The 19,001-nt window shown below is 42.3% G+C and overlaps 1 protein-coding gene across 1 annotated transcript in view; it reads right to left on the bottom strand.

Annotated features, from left to right (window-relative positions):
• ttn.1 (titin, tandem duplicate 1) overlaps positions 1-19,001 on the bottom strand; it is a 163,029-nt gene that overhangs the window by 74,456 nt on the left and 69,572 nt on the right. Inside the window, 38 exon segments of the mRNA XM_047369711.1 lie at positions 79-387; positions 1,032-1,228; positions 1,369-1,474; positions 1,734-2,033; positions 2,124-2,423; positions 2,979-3,094; positions 3,180-3,366; positions 3,470-3,766; positions 3,866-4,153; positions 4,347-4,468; positions 4,553-4,730; positions 4,849-4,996; positions 5,282-5,433; positions 5,549-5,836; positions 6,075-6,189; positions 6,286-6,473; positions 6,710-7,012; positions 7,102-7,401; positions 7,484-7,753; positions 8,110-8,376; positions 8,468-8,592; positions 8,734-8,853; positions 8,855-9,140; positions 9,225-9,503; positions 9,583-9,849; positions 9,966-10,235; positions 10,447-10,615; positions 10,719-10,816; positions 10,976-11,242; positions 11,323-11,446; positions 12,961-13,103; positions 13,393-13,519; positions 13,592-13,731; positions 15,460-15,726; positions 15,824-16,090; positions 16,643-16,909; positions 18,625-18,751; positions 18,843-18,982. Coding sequence (XP_047225667.1) covers positions 79-387; positions 1,032-1,228; positions 1,369-1,474; positions 1,734-2,033; positions 2,124-2,423; positions 2,979-3,094; positions 3,180-3,366; positions 3,470-3,766; positions 3,866-4,153; positions 4,347-4,468; positions 4,553-4,730; positions 4,849-4,996; positions 5,282-5,433; positions 5,549-5,836; positions 6,075-6,189; positions 6,286-6,473; positions 6,710-7,012; positions 7,102-7,401; positions 7,484-7,753; positions 8,110-8,376; positions 8,468-8,592; positions 8,734-8,853; positions 8,855-9,140; positions 9,225-9,503; positions 9,583-9,849; positions 9,966-10,235; positions 10,447-10,615; positions 10,719-10,816; positions 10,976-11,242; positions 11,323-11,446; positions 12,961-13,103; positions 13,393-13,519; positions 13,592-13,731; positions 15,460-15,726; positions 15,824-16,090; positions 16,643-16,909; positions 18,625-18,751; positions 18,843-18,982 — 7,914 coding nt within the window.

The following is a 19,001-nucleotide window of genomic DNA, read 5'->3' as shown; positions in this document are numbered from 1 at the left end:
ACCAGAAGACATGATAATTATTCAGGATTCATTCTGGCTTTTTAAACGTTTTGAAATTTGAAGTATGTTGATGCTTACAGTCAGGGTCTTTGGTGGCAACTTTGTCAGAGATCTCTGAGGGATCGCTTACACCAATGGAATTGATGGCTCGAACTCTAATTACATACTTTTTCTCTGGTTTGATTCCATCATCGATCCTAAACTTCAGCTCTTTAACGGGCCTGGCGTTGACCCTTAGCCACTTGAGCTCCGGACGAGCCTCTGCCACCTCCACATGGTATCCAGTTATTGGATAGCCGCCATCTTTGGCTGGTGGTTTCCAGGTGACATTAATGTGTTCCCTGCTGGCGTCAACAATGGCCACATCCAGAGGAGGGGATGGAGGACCTGGGCAGATATGATGCAATGTTTAAAACAGAACTCGAGTTTATCTTTCAATTTTCTATCAGTAAAAAATTAGTTCAAGGAATATTGCTTCTATTTTGAATTGAAAATATTCCACGAAGGACATCTCTGTTCACTGTTCCTTGAATAAACCATGTACAACTAAGCCTAAAATAATGAATAGCCCTGATAAATTATTTTCATTCAATCAAGATGTTTGTTTTCCATAGAAAATTACACAAAATAATCAAACTTTTTAAAAGATTTTAAAATTTGAAAAATAAAAACATGTTTCAATTGAACATAAAGATGGCATGTTAAAAAATTATTTATAAACTTCTCAATAATCGATGGAAAATCTTTTAGCATTATAGGGGGAAAAAAACGTTCTTTTAATTGCAAACCAGCTTTTTACACGTTTCGCTGGTATCTCGAAAATGTATCTTTAGTGATGAGCTTCAAGTATTTGATGGTCTCTGTGCCATCATCCTAATCTTTAACTCCATTCGCAGTTAGAAGTCTGGACTCTGGCTGGGCCACTCCCAACATGTTGGTAAAATGACTTTAAACCTTACCCTGTCTGGTGTAGGAATAATGTTGGGCTTAACTGTATCGTTGGTCATGAAGAAAACCCGAAAGTTTCTTACTGGTTGGATCCTCGATGGTGAGGATGACAGTGGGCTCGCTTGGATCTCCCACTCCGGCCTCGTTCTCAGCTCTGACCTGGAACTGCACCTCTGATCCTTCATCAACATCTGTCACCTTGAACTGGGTCAGTTTATCTGGAGTCTTACAGCATTTCAGCCAACGAGTTCCAACTTTTTCTTTCTTTTCAATCACATACCTGTGAAGACAAAATGTTCACCCTGTTTAACCACAGGTTTTACTTTCACCACAGAAATAACACGCTTTCCAGCCCTTTTTCACATACAGTGTTATTCTTAAGTCCTATAACTAAATGCCGTATTTGAGAAGTCATCTTACTTGGTTATGGGTCTTCCACCGTTGCTCTTAGGAGGTTCCCACTTGAGCTCCACATGTCTCTTGGTCACCTCCATCACTGTTAGGGCGTATGGAGGACCAGGAGTTGCTGTAAAAATGCAATACATTTTTGAATCCTTCAGAGGAAGTTTCATTCCCTGAGCTGCCTTTGTTTTAATCCCTTTTGATGAACAGCAGTTTAATAGTATACAATTTTCCAAATAAAAGCAGACATGGGGTGATGATAAAAAAGAGAATCACTGGTAACTGAAGGTCATTGTGTTATAAGAATTGTCATGTCTCAGCAAATGGGAATCAAAAATGATTGTGAATAATAAAAAAAAATGCTCTTTTTTCCCGAAACTTACTGAATGTATCCTTGGCGAGCACAGCATCCTCCAGCTCGCAGAACTCTCCCATTCCAACGGCATTCTCAGCAGCAACTCTGAACACGTAGAGTGATCCTTCGTTGAGAGGAGTCACTGAGTATTTGAGGTCCTTGACGGTGGTGTCAACACTCTGCCAGGCCTTCCGCCTCACATCTCTCTTTTCCACCACGTAGTTGGTGATGGGTGAACCTCCATCATTGCTTGGAGCCTGCCATTTTAGGTCAGCGTTGACCTTGGTGATGTTGGCGACATCCAGCCACTGAGGAGCAGATGGAGGGTCTGCAGACGCACAACACAGAATGTTAGTTCAGTGTATGTAATTCTTTCCCATAAAAAGTCCTCTGCTGCTAATTTGTGTGCAGGACTTACAGAGTCTCTCCTTGCAGACCACAGGGTCACTAGGGTCACTGGGTTCACTCTCACCAGCCATGTTGACTGCTTTAACCCTGAACGAGTATTCCTGCTTCTCTATCAGACCCTGCAGCTGGTGCTCAGTCTGAGGAACATCTTCTGCTATACGGATCCATTCCTCACTTCCGGTCTTCTGGAACTCTATGATGTAGCTTTCAATCTTTGCCCCGCCGTCGTGCTCCGGCCGGGTCCATGCTAACAAGGCCGAGGTCTTGCCAACTTCCCTGACAACAGGTTTTCCGGGTGCCCATGGAGGATCTAACAAAGAGTTTATTGTTTTTATCATTTTCACATTACTCTGGTCATTTACAGTGTTTTCATTTTGTAACTTTGAGCTGGGTATGAAACCCCACCTTACTTGAGCACCTCGAGTTGCAAGTCAGAAAACTAATGTGATTTGCTAATTGTTATGTTGCTGACTAGTAGTAGTGACTGAATCAATGGCAGTTTATTTCCTCTAGTTTTCTGGTATTAAAGCACCACCAGAACATGTTGACAAACAGAGGTAGACCACAGAATGCGTGTCGACAGTATACTGACATATTAAACATGAAAGGTCCTGATAAACAGTTTATACCTGAACTTTCAGTACATTGTATTTCCATACTGGCCCTCTGCTCTGAAATCTCTGACTCTGCCAGTTCAATTTACGACTTTGGAAGGCTTGTTGTATCTCTTATACCTATCTTGAATAATCTAATTTCCATATACAAAGAGAATGCACCATTATCCCATTACTGTGATATGATTTAGTGGTTAAATCCTGAAATACGTCTGTAACAGACTAATGATGTTGATAGACATGTGGCCTACCAATTGGATCTTTGATAAGCACAGGATCTGTTTCTGCACTTGGTTTTCCAGGTCCAGCCAGATTTTCTCCCAAAACACGGAAGCGGAACTTCTTCTTGGTGGGGAGTCCTTTTACCCTGCAAGCAAATAGACATATAGTATTCAAATCTCTTTCATTACTTCTTCCTAGTACTTTAGAAACCTGATAGCTGTATGTATTACCTGAAGGTTGTGTCCTTGATGGGCAGTTTGTTGCATCTGATCCATTTGTCGCTCTCTGGATCAAACTTCTCGATCCAGTATCCAGTGATGGGGCTGCCACCGTCCTCATCTGGTTCAAACCAAGTCAGGGTCACTGCATCCTTGGCAATTTCAGAAGGAGTCACTCTTGTTGGAGGGCCAGGAGGATCTGCAAGAGATGCAAAAAAAACTTGAGTTATACTGTAACAAGATTCAGAAACCACATGTTCTGTTTGTTGTTGAGTGAAGGGTTGAGCTGTGTGACAACATACCGAAGGAGTACTTTGCAATGATTGGTGTGTGCTCTGTAGGTGTGCCAATGCCATACTGGTTCTCAGCGCTGATCCTGAAGATGTACTCCTTCAGAGCTGTGAGCTTGCAGGCCTTGAAGGTGGTGTCTTTCACTGTGGCTGACAGTTTGACCCACTCCTCTTTGTCTGTCTGACGACCTTCAACGATGTAGTTGGTGATGGGTGAGCCGCCGTCGTCTCTGGGAGGGTTCCAGGCCAGAACGCAGGACTCGTTGGTGATCTCAGAGATATCAAAGGCAGCTGGAGGGCCCGGTTTATCTGAGAAGAAAGAGAAAACCATCTCAATGCATTTTTCTAGTTTACATTTAGATGGGTATTGTAAGAAAAAGAGTGTTTGTGAAGTCTTGAAGATTTTACCCAGGATGTTGACGTCGATGGTGGCAGTGGCACGTCCACAGATGTTGACTGCCTCAATAATGTAAGTGGCCGTGTCTTCTCTGGTGGTGTTGCCTATGGAAATTTTGGAGTGTTCTGGCTGGGTGTCGATGGTGATGCGGTCATCAGGCCGCAGAACTAAGTCAGCCTTGGTCCATTTTACACGAGGATCAGGCTTTCCTTTGACGTCTGCAGGAAGCTCAATCTTTGTGCCTGCTCTGGCAGTCAGACCGGCCAGCAGCTTCACATCCAGCTGGATCTCTGGAGGCTCTGTTTTAAAGGAGTTTTTAAAGAAAATAGTAAGTTGTATTTCTAATATGATCTCTGCTTTTTGCTGACTTTGTTGTATTAAGTAAAGGAAAAACTCTAAAACTGTAACCATTATGAGCTACTTTTCCCCCTCCTGGTTGTTTTTAATAGACCTACTCAGCAGGAACCCATCATGATAAACAGACCAGCGTACCTCGAGCATCTACAGCCTGGATCTCATCAGTGGCCCTGCAGGGTCTGCTGGCCCCCAACTTATTCAGTGCTCTGATTCTGTAGGCGTACCACTGGCCCTCAATTAGCCCTGTCACCTGGAACCTGTGGCCACAAAAAACATCTCAAAATATATCCCAAAACCCAGACCAGACTGATGATCCTTCCAGTTAAACTGTCAAATCTTACTTGAGTTCGGTGATGGGGTCACCGCAGGGTTCCCACTTATCTGTCCCACGTTGACACTTATCCACAATGTAACCTTTAATTGAAGCACCACCGTCATACTTTGGAGGTTCCCAGGAAAGGAAGATGCTCTTGCCACTCTTATCGCGCCATTTTAGGTTCTCAGGAGGATCAGGAATAGCTGGAAGAAAAAAAGATTTAGATCAAATATGAGAATATGTTAACAAAATACTGTGCAAGAATTAAACCTAATGTTGGTAAAAGTTGTGTCTCTGCTCAGAGTGAAGAATAATTCTCACTAGCAGGAGAGGAGACGTTTACGGGCTCATCCATGTATGCTGGTTCTCCAGGTCCACACTTGTTGCAGGCAATGACACTGAACAGATATTCTTTTCCTTCAATCACATCTGTTACTGTGTGTTCCAGATCCATGACACCAGTAGCAACCTGGAGGAAATATAAATGCAAAGCTGAGCAAGTTGGCAAAATGCTTCAAACACTGCCGAGTTTTAATAAGTGGAGGACACTTTTCAGACATCCAGCTGCTGATATTCATATAACAAGTAATTATTTTCAGATGATCTCGATATCTAATCCAGTTGTTTTTGTTTAAATGAAACACAAACTACTTCATTTTAATGTCACCGCTGTCTGGAATGTTTATTAGGAGCCATATTGACTTATCAAGTCTTTAACTTTCTTCAATATATCAGATGCTCTTCTCAGATATACCTTGGCCCAGGTCTTGCGCGAAACTTCTCTCTTTTCGATCTGATAGTGGGTAACTGGACTTCCTCCATCGTGTTCTGGAGGCTCCCACATCAGGTGGACATGGTGCCGGGTCACCTCAGCTACCTTAAAGTCTTTGGGCGCACTTGGACATGCTGCGAGAGTAAATATTGAAACAGGATTTGAGAAACAAATATCTGTACTCCTTCAAAAAAAGACCTTTTCTTATTCATGCTTAATTTAACATGATCGCAGAAAAGCTGAACTTACCGATGACATTGACCTCGATATCTCCGGAGACGGACGAGACGTCGTTTTCCAGGTGCAGGGTGTAGGTGCCCTTATCGGGACGGACGCTGGGAGAGATTGTCAGCTCTGTGAACGCCGGCTTCGTCACCATGGAGACCCGCTCCTCTGCAGTGGTCAGCTCTTTTTCTCCGAAGGTCCACTTCACTGTGGGAGTTGGGTATCCGGTAATGGGGACTCTGATGGTGAGAGGCTGAGGGACGATCACTTCCAGGCCCTTCCTAAAGCCGCTCAGATCAAAGGTTGGACCAACTGGGAAATAAAAAAAAAAGTTTTCTGGTCACATTTGATAAAAGCTTAACTCAAAATGTTACTAACAATTATAACGATAATCATAGTAATAGTTTATTGTTCAGAGCAGAATTTGGGATTTGACATGAATTTAAAATGTTATAATGAATTTATTTCTCCTTAGTTTATCCAGACTCAAATATTCTGTTTTCCAATATTTTATATGATTTGGAAGAAAAAGTAGCTAAATGAGTCTCACCATGTGGGTCGTCTGCAAGCAGCGGCCCGAGCTGCTCAGCTGGATCTGAGAAACCGGCGGCGTTCTCGGCACAAACTCTGTACAGGTACTTCTGACCCGGCTTCAGTCCAGAAACCTGAGTTCAACCACAGAGTGTCTTTGAATATTAACAGCTGATGTGAAGATTAAAAAGATCTTTTTGTTAAACATGAATCGTTAGGAAGCTCTGTACCCGGTAGAAGAGGTCAGGACACAGTCTGGCATTGCAGCGCAGCCATTTGTCTGAGCCCTCGTCACATTTCTCGATAATGTACCCAGTGATCATGCTGCCACCATTGCTTAATGGGGTTTCCCAGGTCAGAGTGACCGCAGTCTTGATTTGGTCACTGTAGTTCAGGTTCAGAGGTGGACTTGGCCTTTCTGCGGGACATAAAATATTTCTCAGTGTTGTTTGTACAGAAAGTTGAATTCTTTGCAGCTGTCGACTAAGAAAAGAATCAATGCAGTTCATTGGTTTCTTTGGCCAGCATCATTTTTCACAGGCACCGTGTTGAATGAATGTTTTTGTACCAGACCTTGTTATGACTAAAATACTTTTCTTATTACCATAAATACAAAGAACAGACCAAACATTTGAGCTGCTAGTTTCCACTAACCTATGGGATCCATGATCTTGACGGGTTTGGTTGCAGCACTGGGCCTTCCGATCCCGGCCTTGTTCTCAGCTCGGACTCTGAAGATGTACTCCTTGTACTCCACTACGTCGTTCAGTGTCGCCGAGCGGTCACTTGCTCCACACACCAGGGCCGCCTCCCATTTTACAGCGGTCCTGTCTCGGAGCTCAATTACGTAAGCGGTGATCTCTGACCCACCATCAAACTTCGGAGGCTCCCAGTTGACAGTGGCTCCGAACCTGTTCACCACACCAGTGGCAACATTTTCTGGAGCATCTGGAACATCTGATGTTTGGAAAAATATGATTGGAGAATTTTAGTTACAAAGTGTGAAGATTGTGAAAATAAGTGAGGAGCTGTTGGTGTTTAGTTACCAAACTTGTTCTTGGCCTGAACGGCGTCATCAGTGGCAACAAGAGGTCCAGTGCCAACTCTGTTACGGGCACAGACTCTGAACAGATACATGGACTCCTTCTGAAGACCGCTGACACAGTATTCTGGAGTATCAACCCGGTCTGTAGCCAGAGTCCAGGTCTTTCGCTTCACATCTCGTCGTTCCACAACATAAGCAATAATCTTGCTCCCGCCATCGCTCTCTGGCTCCTCCCAGGCTAAGCTGACCTCACCATCAGCGGTGTCAACCACTCTTAAGTTTTTGATGGGTCCGGGGACATCTGAAAACCAAAGACACTTAGAACTCCTCTAGCCTCAACCAGCGGATCATCTAGTAAACCTATAACCAGACTCAAGACTTACCAATCACATTCAGGTTGATGACAGCCTCCCCCTCACCGTGCTTGTTTTTGATTACCACTCGGTACCGACCCTGATCCTCCTTGGTAGGGCTCTTAAGACGGTACTCGGTTTTGTCGACCGAGGTGTCAATGTTCTGAACAGGTAAACTTTTGCCATCAAAGAACCACTCTGCATCAGCACGAGGGTAGGCGTCATAAGGAACCGTCATGACGAAGGGTTTGCCCGCATCTGTCACCAGATTCTGATCAGTGGTCTTGATCTTTGGAATAGCTGCAGACGGAAGAAAACTGTTTAGAGCAGATTTTATTTTCCATTTTAATCTTCAAACCACCTTTGAGCAGTGCAAAGTAATTCCAGTTCTCAGGGTCCCTGCATGTTTTACATGAGTCACTGCTCTAACACTGCAAAATCAAGTAGCTGAACTAACCTTTCAGTATGTTTTGAAGGTTTGCATCTAATCTGCTCATTAGATTCAGAAATATAGAACACAGGAAAACATATCCAAACATGAAAGACACTGGTCCTTGAATACCTTAGTCTTAAAGAATTAATTTTTTTAAGTAGGTATAAGTTAAAAGGTCAAGCTTTTCCTGCAATGTCCTACAGTTTTAGCAGCCTGGACTCACCTGCCAGCTCCAGTTTGGCCCGGGCATCCTTGTCTTTGGCCACAATGCGGTACTCTCCTTGATCTCTGGGTCTGATCTCACAGACCTGCAGCCTGTGGACCTTACCCTCACTGATCATCTGGTATTTGTCTCCCTGGACAATGATCATGTTGTTCCTCATCCACTTAACCTCCACTCGGTCCTTGTTAAGCTCCACCTCGAACACAACATCTGAGCCTGGAGGTTCAAACATGTCCTGTGGTGGTCTGATGATCTCCACAGGGGTCTCTTTAGGAAGTAAAGACAGATCCATTGTGAATATTAGAAAAATGATGTCTGCCTGAGTTTCTATGACGAGATATAGAATCAGGAAGCTGACCTTCAACAAAGAGCCTGGCTCTGGTCCTTCTCTCATCCACACCACAGGCGTATTCACATTCATCATCTGGTCTACACACTTTAATGATCAATCTGCACATCTTGCCTTCTTTTTCCATGTGATATCTGCAAAAGTTTGCATCAGAAAACTGTCAGAGAGGAATTTATAAGCTAAGTTTTTCATTTTAAAACCAGGTTTGTGTCTGGGCTGCGGTGTTTGACTGCTGCTCTGTTTAAATATCATGGCCTGCTAAGTAGGGCAGATACCTGGGTCCTTCTCGGATCTCTCGTCCGTTCCGGTACCACTTAACAGCAGCCTTCTCCTTGCTCAGCTTGCAAGTAAACTCTGCATCTTCAAACTCAGTAATAGTCTGATCTTTGAGCTGCCGTGAAGTCCGTGGGCGCCTCGCTGATGATCAGCTCGGCAGCACACTTGTCGTCTCCGACGACGGCGGTGTACTCGCCCTCATCTTCCATGACACAGTCCTTGATGGTCAGGGTGTGTTTGAGGCCGTCGGCTCTGTAGACGACGCGTTTGCTGAGCGTCACCTCCTGGCCGGCCTTCATCCATCTTATGGTCACCTCAGGCCGATTCACTTTACAAACAAAGCTGATGGTCTTCTTCTCCTGAGTCTCGATGTCCTCGATGGGCTCCAGGAATCTGAGTTTCTCCTCTGTGGGGGTCATCGGATGTTTACAGAATCAATATTTCATGAAGAAGAAAAACAAGAGAGCAGATACAAAATTAACATTTTTACCTGCAACTTTAGCGATGGCGGAGCACTGGGCATGTTCTCCTCTGTTATTAGTCAGAGCGATGGTGTAGGTGGCCTCATCTGCCTTCTGAGCATCTTTGATCCTCAGAGAGAAGACGTTTTCTCTCTGGACCATCATGTACTTGCTGCTTTCAAAAACGGTCTCTTCATTCTTTAGCCACTTGGCCTTGCCTCCCTCAGTGTTGGTCTCACAGTTAAACACAATCTCACTTCCTTCTTTCACCTCTGTGTCCTTAATTGGTGTAACAATCCTCAGTTTTTCTGCAGCAGAACAGAAACCAGTTAATACCAGCTGGAAGACCACCAAAACCAGGCAGTAAGAAGACAATGAAGGTTTTACCTATCACACAGAGGTCAGCAGAAGCTTTAACGCTGCCGATGTGAGCAACATAACCACCCTCATCTTTCAGGTCACAGTTTTTCACAATCAGAGCCCTTCTCTTTCCTTCACTGACGATTGTGTATTTGTCTCCAGCTTGGATCTCTTGTTCACCTCTAAACCACTTCACCTCATAGGTGTCTTTGGAGACGGTGCAGGAGAACTCGACCTTCTCACCCTCCACAACTTCCTGGTTCTGAGGACAAGAGATGAACTCCGCTGCCAGTTCTTCAGAGCAGAAGAAGAAATGAAAGAAGACAGGAAGAACAGGACAAGAGTAAAGCACCCGAGTTAAAAGGCAACTAAATGTCAAATGATCTAATCTCTTCTTTTGGAAAGATTACCACTGAGTTTTAGTGTGGCAGTTGTCCGGACAGTTGGACTCAGTCTACAGTTGTATTCTCCAGCATCTTCCATCCTCAGGTCCTGGATGATCAAGATCCTCCTGCGACCGTCCATGATCTGATCGTAGCGTCCGCCCTCTGGCAGCTCTTCATCTCCTCGGTACCAGGTCACCTCGGCGTTGGCCTTGGAAACTTCACAGATCATCTTAACACTGTCTGTCTCCGTTCCTTCCACATTGGATAGGTTCTTGGTGAATGTGGTTGCTTCCTCTGAGGAAACACAGAGCAAAAGATTTATGAATGCGCGCTGGCTTACAGAGTCATATCTCCGTTTTTACTCTGCAGTTCTGGTTCTGTTTTAGTACAACACACAAAGTAAACTCAGGTTTGATTGGTGGTTCTAGTTACATGTCCATCTGAGGTAAAAACAAAATCGAAATTTGGAGCCAGAGAAGTTTCCTAATGTCTCAATGTTCCTTACCGATGACAGTAAGCATGCCAGAAGTCTTGAAGGTTCTGGCATCACATTCGTACTCTGCTTCATCGTCAAACGCTGACTTGTGGACGATGAGGACCCTCTGCACCCCCTTAGCAATGATCTCATACTTCTTTCCTTTCCTGATCTCGCTGCCATCTTTAAACCAGCGGACCTTAAAACAAAAGAAGGATGTGAGCGTCACTCCGAGTCTGAACAAAGTGAATAAACTCTATTTTTCTGGTCTTACACAGACTGCCTGTTTCTGAGTGCTTTACCTTGGCAGATTCGCGGGACACTTCACATTCAAACCTGGCTGATTCCTTCTCTCTGACTTCCACGTCCTGCAGAGGTTTTGTAAACTCCACATAAGGAGCTGTGGACAAAAAGACAAACTTTCATTGTTTCCTCCGTTTTACATCCTTGTTAATTAATCTCAGAGTATTTTAAGGTCTTTGCTCCCGTTTCTGATGACGTCTTCCGTTTGCGACTGAAAAGATTAAAATTAAAGACTAAAATTAAAGCTTCTGCTTACGTGTAACCTCCAGGAAGCAGGAAGTCTTGAACTCTTTAGCATCACATGTGTATAGTTTGGCATCATCTGGAGAGCAGTCATGGATGATAAGAGCTCTTTTACGTCCATCAGCTATGGTGTCGTACTTCTTAGTCTTTCTGATCTCCTGACCCTCCCTGAACCAGCGGACCTCTGCGTTCTCTCTTGAGACTTCACACTCCAGCGTGGCTGTGGCCTCTTCCTCCACCGTCTGGTCCTCCAGAGGCTTTGTGAACTCCACCGGTGGCTCTAAACCCAAACACCTTGATCAGCTGGTGACTAAACATGTGTGATATGTTCACTGTCCCCTGTACGACTGAGTGTTTTACCTCCAACAAAGAGCTGAGCCTGAGTCAGGAAATCTTTGGCAGTCACTTTGACCTCACCGGCTTCTGACAGCATCACGTCTCGGACGGTCAGAGTGTGAACTCTACCTGCCACCCGAGTCTTTACCTGGAGACACAGAGAACTCTGATTTATTGACAGCTCCACCTGCTGCAGCTGTTGATCAGCCAGAGCTTACATTCCTGCTCATTACTTAGGTAAAGATTATAGCTGCAGGTTCAACATGGACACATTTAAATTCATCTTCCATCATTTTCAACTGAATTAAAATGTTTCCCCTACAAATTGAAAGGAACGCTGCCGAATCTCAAAGCAATGAAAACAGGAGGTTCCCGTGACTTTGTAAACTTTTGATAACTAAAATTCTCTTCTAAAAACATTAAAAACCTCTGGCAAAATGTCCATGTTTGGTAATTATTAAATTTGTTTAGTGTTTACTAAAAAAGTTCATACAAAATTTGTTGAAACATATAAATTCTTTAAAACAATTATATTTTATTGTTTTAAGAAACATTTATTTTATTTATGATTAACTGATCATTTTATTATTTCTTTGTTTAACATTTGATGTTCTTTCTAGTTGACCTTTGACCCAATGATGTTCATGCTCTGGATAAATGCATCTGATGCGGTTTCTCGTACTTCATTACTTCCTCTAGTGGTGTTGTCTGTGTGCCGAGATAAAACTGAGTCTCTCTGTGCAGATAAAGCTGCTGGGACGGTGGGAGGGTTGAAGATAAGAGCAGCTCTCTCATATCTGATGTTATTTTTAACTTCGCTCTAACAGTTCAGCCCTGTGGAACGTTTAACTAGGATACTCTGACTTCTGATTTATCTCCACTGTTTTTTGTAAAGTTTCAGCTTTAAGCTTTTATGTTAGATCAACAAAGTGAAAACAGAAAACCTGAAGGGGAATATGCAGCTGGAACTAGCAAAACAAATACAACTTTATAGCCATTTCTCTTAATAAAGAGAAAAATAAATGCTGAGAAACTTCAGACCTTTTTTTGACACGTACTGGGAATATGTTTGAAAACTTTCAAGCTAACTGGTGATTTTGTTAAGAAGCAAACTGCAGCTCTTGTTTTAGAAATGTCAAACTTTTTATTTTATTTTATTTATTTAAGAAAAAGAGGAGGGACAATGCATCTTAAACATTTACAGAAATGTAAATATGCTAGATTATAGCCTCAGGCTAATTTCCATCTGCAGTCCCCCCCCTGGCAGCTTGGTGTTAGACAAATAATAAAAAGTAAAATAAAAAAATAAAATTGAGGCTGCACAAATAATAAATACTATATACAATAGACATAAGTGAACAAACACATGTATTAAAAACAGTTGAACATAGACAATAAACGTGTACCAGAAAATAACAAGCAGTTAAAAGGATACCCAGGATGTTGCACATCCCTCATTACTGATCTTAAAGGTGGGGCAGATATTTCCATCTGTTCCACTGAAAACATTCTTAGTTAAGATTTTCAGTCTCTAGTTGTAGTACAGAAATGTTGGCCTACTCTCTCATATAAACACATATAGAACTGTTCTCGTCTCCTCTCTATGTTCTTGTCTTGGTTTTGCTCTTCTTTTGAATTAGTTAGTAATGAGCTGTAACTGACCCGGTCGCTGGCCTCCATCTTTTGTCCTCCAACGAACCACTCCACTTCAATGCCTTCGTAGGACAGCTCGCAATCAAAGATGGCTGTCTCTCCGGCTGTCACCGTCACATCCTTCAGAGGACGCATCAGTGTGATGGAGCGAGCTGAGGAAGATGAGAAGCAGGAGAAAGTTACAAACCTGTCAGAGAGCAGGGAAGTCGGTTTATGGAGAAGCAGAGAGGTTTCACAGAGCAGATAAACTCAGACTGAAAATAACCCCCAGCTCTGATTGGCTGATGACTGACTAAGACATTGAGGTATGTACCAAACGACATGGACTTCATTTCTTTTTTTAAACTCAAAACAGGTGCAGCTGTGCCTCAGTAAAAAATTCTGATTTAATAAAGGATCTGCTGTTAACAAGCAGCAGTTAAACAGGGAATAACATCTGACCTTTGACCCTGAGCTGAGCGTTGGATTTGGCATTGGCTGCAGAGAAGTCCACAGGTCCGGCCATGTCCTTCCGGACATTGTAGAGAATCAGCATATGTTTGGTTCCTTCCTCTTTAATCTCCACATCCTGAAGGGTGAAAAACAGACAGTCAGCTGTGTTAAAATTCAGGGAAGGTTGCTTCGTTCCAGGAAGCCTTACAGCAGACTGGTGCAGTGCTTCTCCTTTCAGTTTCCAGTTTCCATGGACGTCCTCCTCAGAAATCTCTGTCTCAAACCTGGCTGTCTCTGCCTCTGTGACTTCCACGCTGTACAGGGGACGGACAACCTTGATATCACGCTCTGTAGAGAGAGCAGCAAACCCTTACAAACAGGCAAACAGCACATTTTGGAAATTATTTATCATGTGTTCAATGCAACAAAACTGACAGGGGCCTGCTGCTGTATGCTGATGATACTGTAATTTTTATGACTTTATAAACACAATTAATTTATTATATTCTGAAATGAATTAGTCCTAAAACTTTCAGATTAAAGGCCAGCACATTCCTGGTGGCTAAATCTCAACACAGTAGCTGGGTATTAGGAGTGCGTGGCTGATATCAGACAGAAAGGGGACAAAATCTACATATGTTTAAATCTAGTTTTTGGTCCATAACTTTGAGAAATGTGTAATTTCTAGCTGGATAATATTTCTTGTGTTAGTTCCAGGATGGCTCGCCCATGCATGCCGTTGTCGTACACATTGTGCACTTAGCTGCAGCGGTCTGGCTGGCTGCATGGTCTAGCAGTCACATTCAAGACCAAAATGGCTAAAGTTCACAAATATTCAACTGTGTTACAGAAAAAAAATACATGTAATTAGTGTATTAAATAAGTATTCAAAAACGATGCAAAATCATATAATTAAGTATTATCACAGAGATGATACGAACAGAGAATCTAGATGGAAGAACGTAAAGCTTTAAATTTAAAGCAGCGCAGACAAACACGGGACAACAACAGGAATCAGTGACATGAACCACATAACATGAGTCTTCTAAGACAATGAAGCAGTAAAATCAAAGAGTTTTAGCATTATTCACTTTTAATTATAGTATGGTTTTCACCTTAAGAAGCTGAACTCTGTAACAGTAAGTTGGTTTGTAAAATAATGCAACTATTGTGTTGAATTTTATTTCTTCATAAAATCAGATTAACTTAAGGTTTGCCAAGTTTAGAAGCTAAGATGTCAAACTGACCCAGTGTTGGTCAAGGGAGCCTGTAAGTGACCCATATTTTGAGCAGCTTTGGCTGAGAATGAAGAGAAATACATGTTTGAGAATAACTGTGTATTCATGTTTATTAGTGTCCAGCAGGTTTTTAGACGTTTCAAAATCTATATACCTCAGTGATTTTGTGTTGTCTTTAAAACTCATTAATCCCAGAAGACTGAAACCTCCAAGTCTTTTTATTAAATACCTGCTAACTTTTACAACTCATATGGACACCTGTCTGAATGTTCAGAGTTTGGCCATGAACATTTCCTGTCTGTTGGATAAGAACAGCAGGATTTGTGCCTGTCTCACTGACAGCAGCCTGTTGGTAATACTGCTGAACGGATCATTGCAGAGCCAAAATGTGTTTCTAGCGTGTCTTCTGTATGAAAAAAATTATTAGTACTTTTAGGTAGTATCTAAACTTTTTTCTTTTTCTGTGCAAATCATCAGAATAGTTGCCAGCCTACATGTATGTCCAGGGTTTTCCTTCTTTGGACCCCAAGTCTGTCCTAGTCCCTACAGACACAAACATCCCACCGAGCTGCAGCTGTGGAGATGCTCTGATCCTAACAGAAGGTTCACCAGCTTCCTGATAGATCGCAACGACTGGGAGGTGGAAACCTAATAACTACTGATTAAACATCTAGTGTCGTCTTTGGATGATGTTTCACTGCAAGGATTTTCTAAATATCATTAATAATCTTACACCTACACTGTTTTTCTTTTTCTTAACAGAAGATCTAGAAAACCTAACTTTCTCTGCCAGACTGGTTTCTATTAAAGTTCCTAATTCATAAACTATTAGTTGTACCTTCAATGTTGAGGTTTGCTGTGGTTTTGTCTGAGCCACAGTCGCAGGTATACGCTCCGATGTTGGCCTTCTCTGCCTTCCGGACCATCAGGATTCTCTTCTTTCCGTCCACGCTGATGGCGATATTCTTAGACGGAGTGATCTCTTTCCCGTCCTTAAACCATTTCACATCAGCGACGGCTTTGCTGAGTTCACAGACCAGCTTCACCTCGTCCTTCTCCACAGCAGTGTAGTTCTGCAGCTTGGTGGTAAAGTACAGGTCGCCCTCTGCACACAGCAGATGTTCAAATAAGACTTGAGTTTATGTGAAAACATTTATTTAAATGAATCATTTCCATCCAATCACAGATGGGAAAACACTGACCGATCACAGTGAGCATGGCCGTCAAGCTCTTGTCCATACCCTCCACCTTGATCATAGACGTGTCGTCGATCGTCACCTCCTTGAAGGCTAGAGTGTGGATCTTTCCCTGATCCGACATGTGAACGACCTTACTGGGAAGCAGCCGGACGTCATTTTTGTACCAAACCACTGAGATGTTTTCATGAGACAGCTCAACGCTGAACTCTGCTGTTTCCCGCTCTTTCACTGTCACGTCTTTAATGGGTTTGACAAACTCCAGGCGAATACCTGCCATTGGAAAACCACCTCGTTGTTAGTTTGTTCATAGTTTTATCCATAACAGACCACACATTTCTGTAAAAAAGTGCTAACAGAAAACCAGAACTTTAGGAAGAGTATTTATTAAACCTATGGCACTAAATGACGCAATGTTTTTCTGGCTTAATGAGAGCGTCAATAAATAACAAGATCTTTAAAAATATGAATACAATAAGTTATTGTGTGCTGTTTATTGATAAAATTACACTACTTAATATCACACTGGTCAAGAAGTAGTTTATTCAACAATCGGATTGACTAGAGAAGTTCTAAATAGAGCAAATTTACAGACAAAGAAGGTATTTCAACTTAAATGCAAAATGTATGTATTTTTTGTTCAATGTTGGCTTAACTACGGCTCTGAGTGGGTTGTTCTCTCAGCAAATGGCATGTTAACTGGAGTCTGTCTCTCCAGTTAACGATTATTCGATTGCTAAATTAGTTTATGATTATTTTAATAATCAATTAATCACGATTAATCCAATTGTTCCAGCCCTAAAAAGTTCAACACGGCAGGATTACCCTGAATGATGAGTTTGCCGGTGGTCCTGTTGTCCTCTGCCTCAAACATGTACTTGGCCTCGTCGTCAAAGGCAGCCGATCGGATCACCAGAACGTACATTTTACCCTCCTGTATTATGTCGTACTTGTCGTCGCTCTTCAGCTCCTGGGAGCCTTTGAGCCAGCGGAAGCTCTTCGGAGGTCTCGACACCTCCACCTCGAACCGGGCCTCGTCCTTCTCATACACCTGAACGTCGCTCAGGGGTGTGAGGAAGTTCAGAGGAAGCTCTGCAGGAAAACACAGCAGCAGAGGCTCGATGTTGAGGTAAGGATTTATGCTTTGATTTTATGAAAAATGGCACAAATAACATGGTGGAGGAGAAAAACGATTCAGTTTGGAACATTAAAGCGTGTCAAATGTGTTAAATAAAGGATTTTTTAAAGAAATGGTTTAAATGAACCAATAAAATACATTTTATTTTGTTCTGTGCTTGATGATCAGGTTAGAAAGTTAAAAACTATTTCTTGAGAAAATAAAAGTAAAAGGTCTGTTGCCCTCTGCTATGGACACTTTATAAATTGTTTTCTATTTGTTCAGTATATTTTAGTTCACAATGTGATCTTTCTGCACTATTAGCAGTTGCATATCTGAAGGGAAATCAAAAATGCTTTAATGCAGCTAAAGTACATTTTACTTATTAACTACAAACTGTATTTTTCAGTCAACCTGAAACGTGTCGATCCAGAAGGTTTTTACCCCCCAGAACCTAATTTCCTGTAAGTCTTTGCTTTACGTTGCTGGTCAGTGGTTTGGGTTTCAACTTTAGTGTCTGAAATATTTTGATAAATTATGATCTTTTCCTGCGAGAGTGTTGCTGCTTTAGCTTCACTGATATGGAGAGAGGCCTGACCACTTGTCACAACAGCAGAGTCCATAACTGAATTAAAAATTGTGAAATTAGACGATACAACATTGATCTCAGATTGTTTCAAAGCGGTTACAGTTTTAAAGGGACTTCAGTCACTTCAAACAATTTTGGAAATGTGTAACTAAAGTAGATTTTAATTTATCTCTACTGAACCTGGCTCTCCAGCGTGAGAGAAAAAGAGTACTAGTCATAAAAATTAAAACTGTGATTTTCAGCCACAAAACTGTAACCAATGATTACATGTTATTAATTATGGAGTCAGTCCAAACCTCATCGAAAGGTGTTACTGTAACAAATTTTAAATAACATTTCTTGTCTTGCATTTGAGCAAGAGAGGAGAAGAAAACCGGGTTAGTGTTTTACAGCCATAACTTGTAGTTATTTGTGGCAGTTACACATTGAAACTCAATTAAAAGCTCTGCTGACTCAGAGGATGTAATTAATTATCCACAGATGTTTAGTAATTAAAGCCTGCGCTGGATGTCTAGAAGGAACAAGAACCACACAGCATGTCTGCTTGTTTAAAACCTAAAATCTGTTAACGATACATAATCCTGGAGGCTGGGATTGTTTGGGGTCTTGGAACATAAACTCTGTAAACATTTTAACATGACCAGAAAAAATGACTTTTATGAGATGTCTTCACAGATGTTGAAAGCAGAACTCCACCCTTCATTTACTTCATTTAAATATTTATGCCACTAAGGTTTACTTTATTCATCTGACTGAATGCAAACATGGAAAACACTGATAATCAACATGAGCGAGTTTGAATATTAAGTTTCCAAACTAATTCATCTACTGCTGAGCATAAGTTAAATGTACATAATTTTACATATTGTACCCGATTTAGAAAGTACTACCACAATACCAGAGCTTTTGAGGTAGAGTTCTGCTCTGGTACTCTGATTTGGTCCTGGCCAAATCCGGCTGTGCACTGGAAACAACAGGAGTAAAATATTGCTCTAGGAAACTTTCATGGTTCCTAGAAAAATCTTCCTGTAGTGTTCCAAGGTAAGGTTCGTGCGATTATAAAAAGTTTTTTCATGGTGCAGTGATGTGAGTTTGTTTCACCTTTGACCTTCAGGTTGGCAGAACATTTGGCATTGGCGGCAGAGTACGCCACCTCTCCGGTCATGGACACCTTACAGTTGTACAGGATCAGAGTGTGTTTGCCTCCCTCCTCGATGATGTCCACATCCTGTCACATGATAAGAGGGTTTAACTGGGGTCATGTTAAGCTCTGAACAATATTAAACCATCTGGGCTGATGAAGCAGCGGTGTTGCTCACAGAGGAAGGACTGAGCACTTCTCCGTTTAGCTTCCACTGGCCGTGCACGTCGTCCTCAGAGATCTCCACCTCAAACCGAGCTGTCTCGCCATCAAACAGCTCCACGCCGTAAATTGGCCGGACGACTTTAACGTCACGTGCTGGTGGGCAGGAAAGTTA

The sequence above is a fragment of the Girardinichthys multiradiatus genome, chromosome 7 (assembly GCF_021462225.1).
Source record: "Girardinichthys multiradiatus isolate DD_20200921_A chromosome 7, DD_fGirMul_XY1, whole genome shotgun sequence".
Lineage (NCBI taxonomy): Eukaryota > Metazoa > Chordata > Actinopteri > Cyprinodontiformes > Goodeidae > Girardinichthys > Girardinichthys multiradiatus.
Note: the sequence above shows the minus strand (reverse complement) of the source record. Positions and strands in the feature narration are given on the sequence as shown.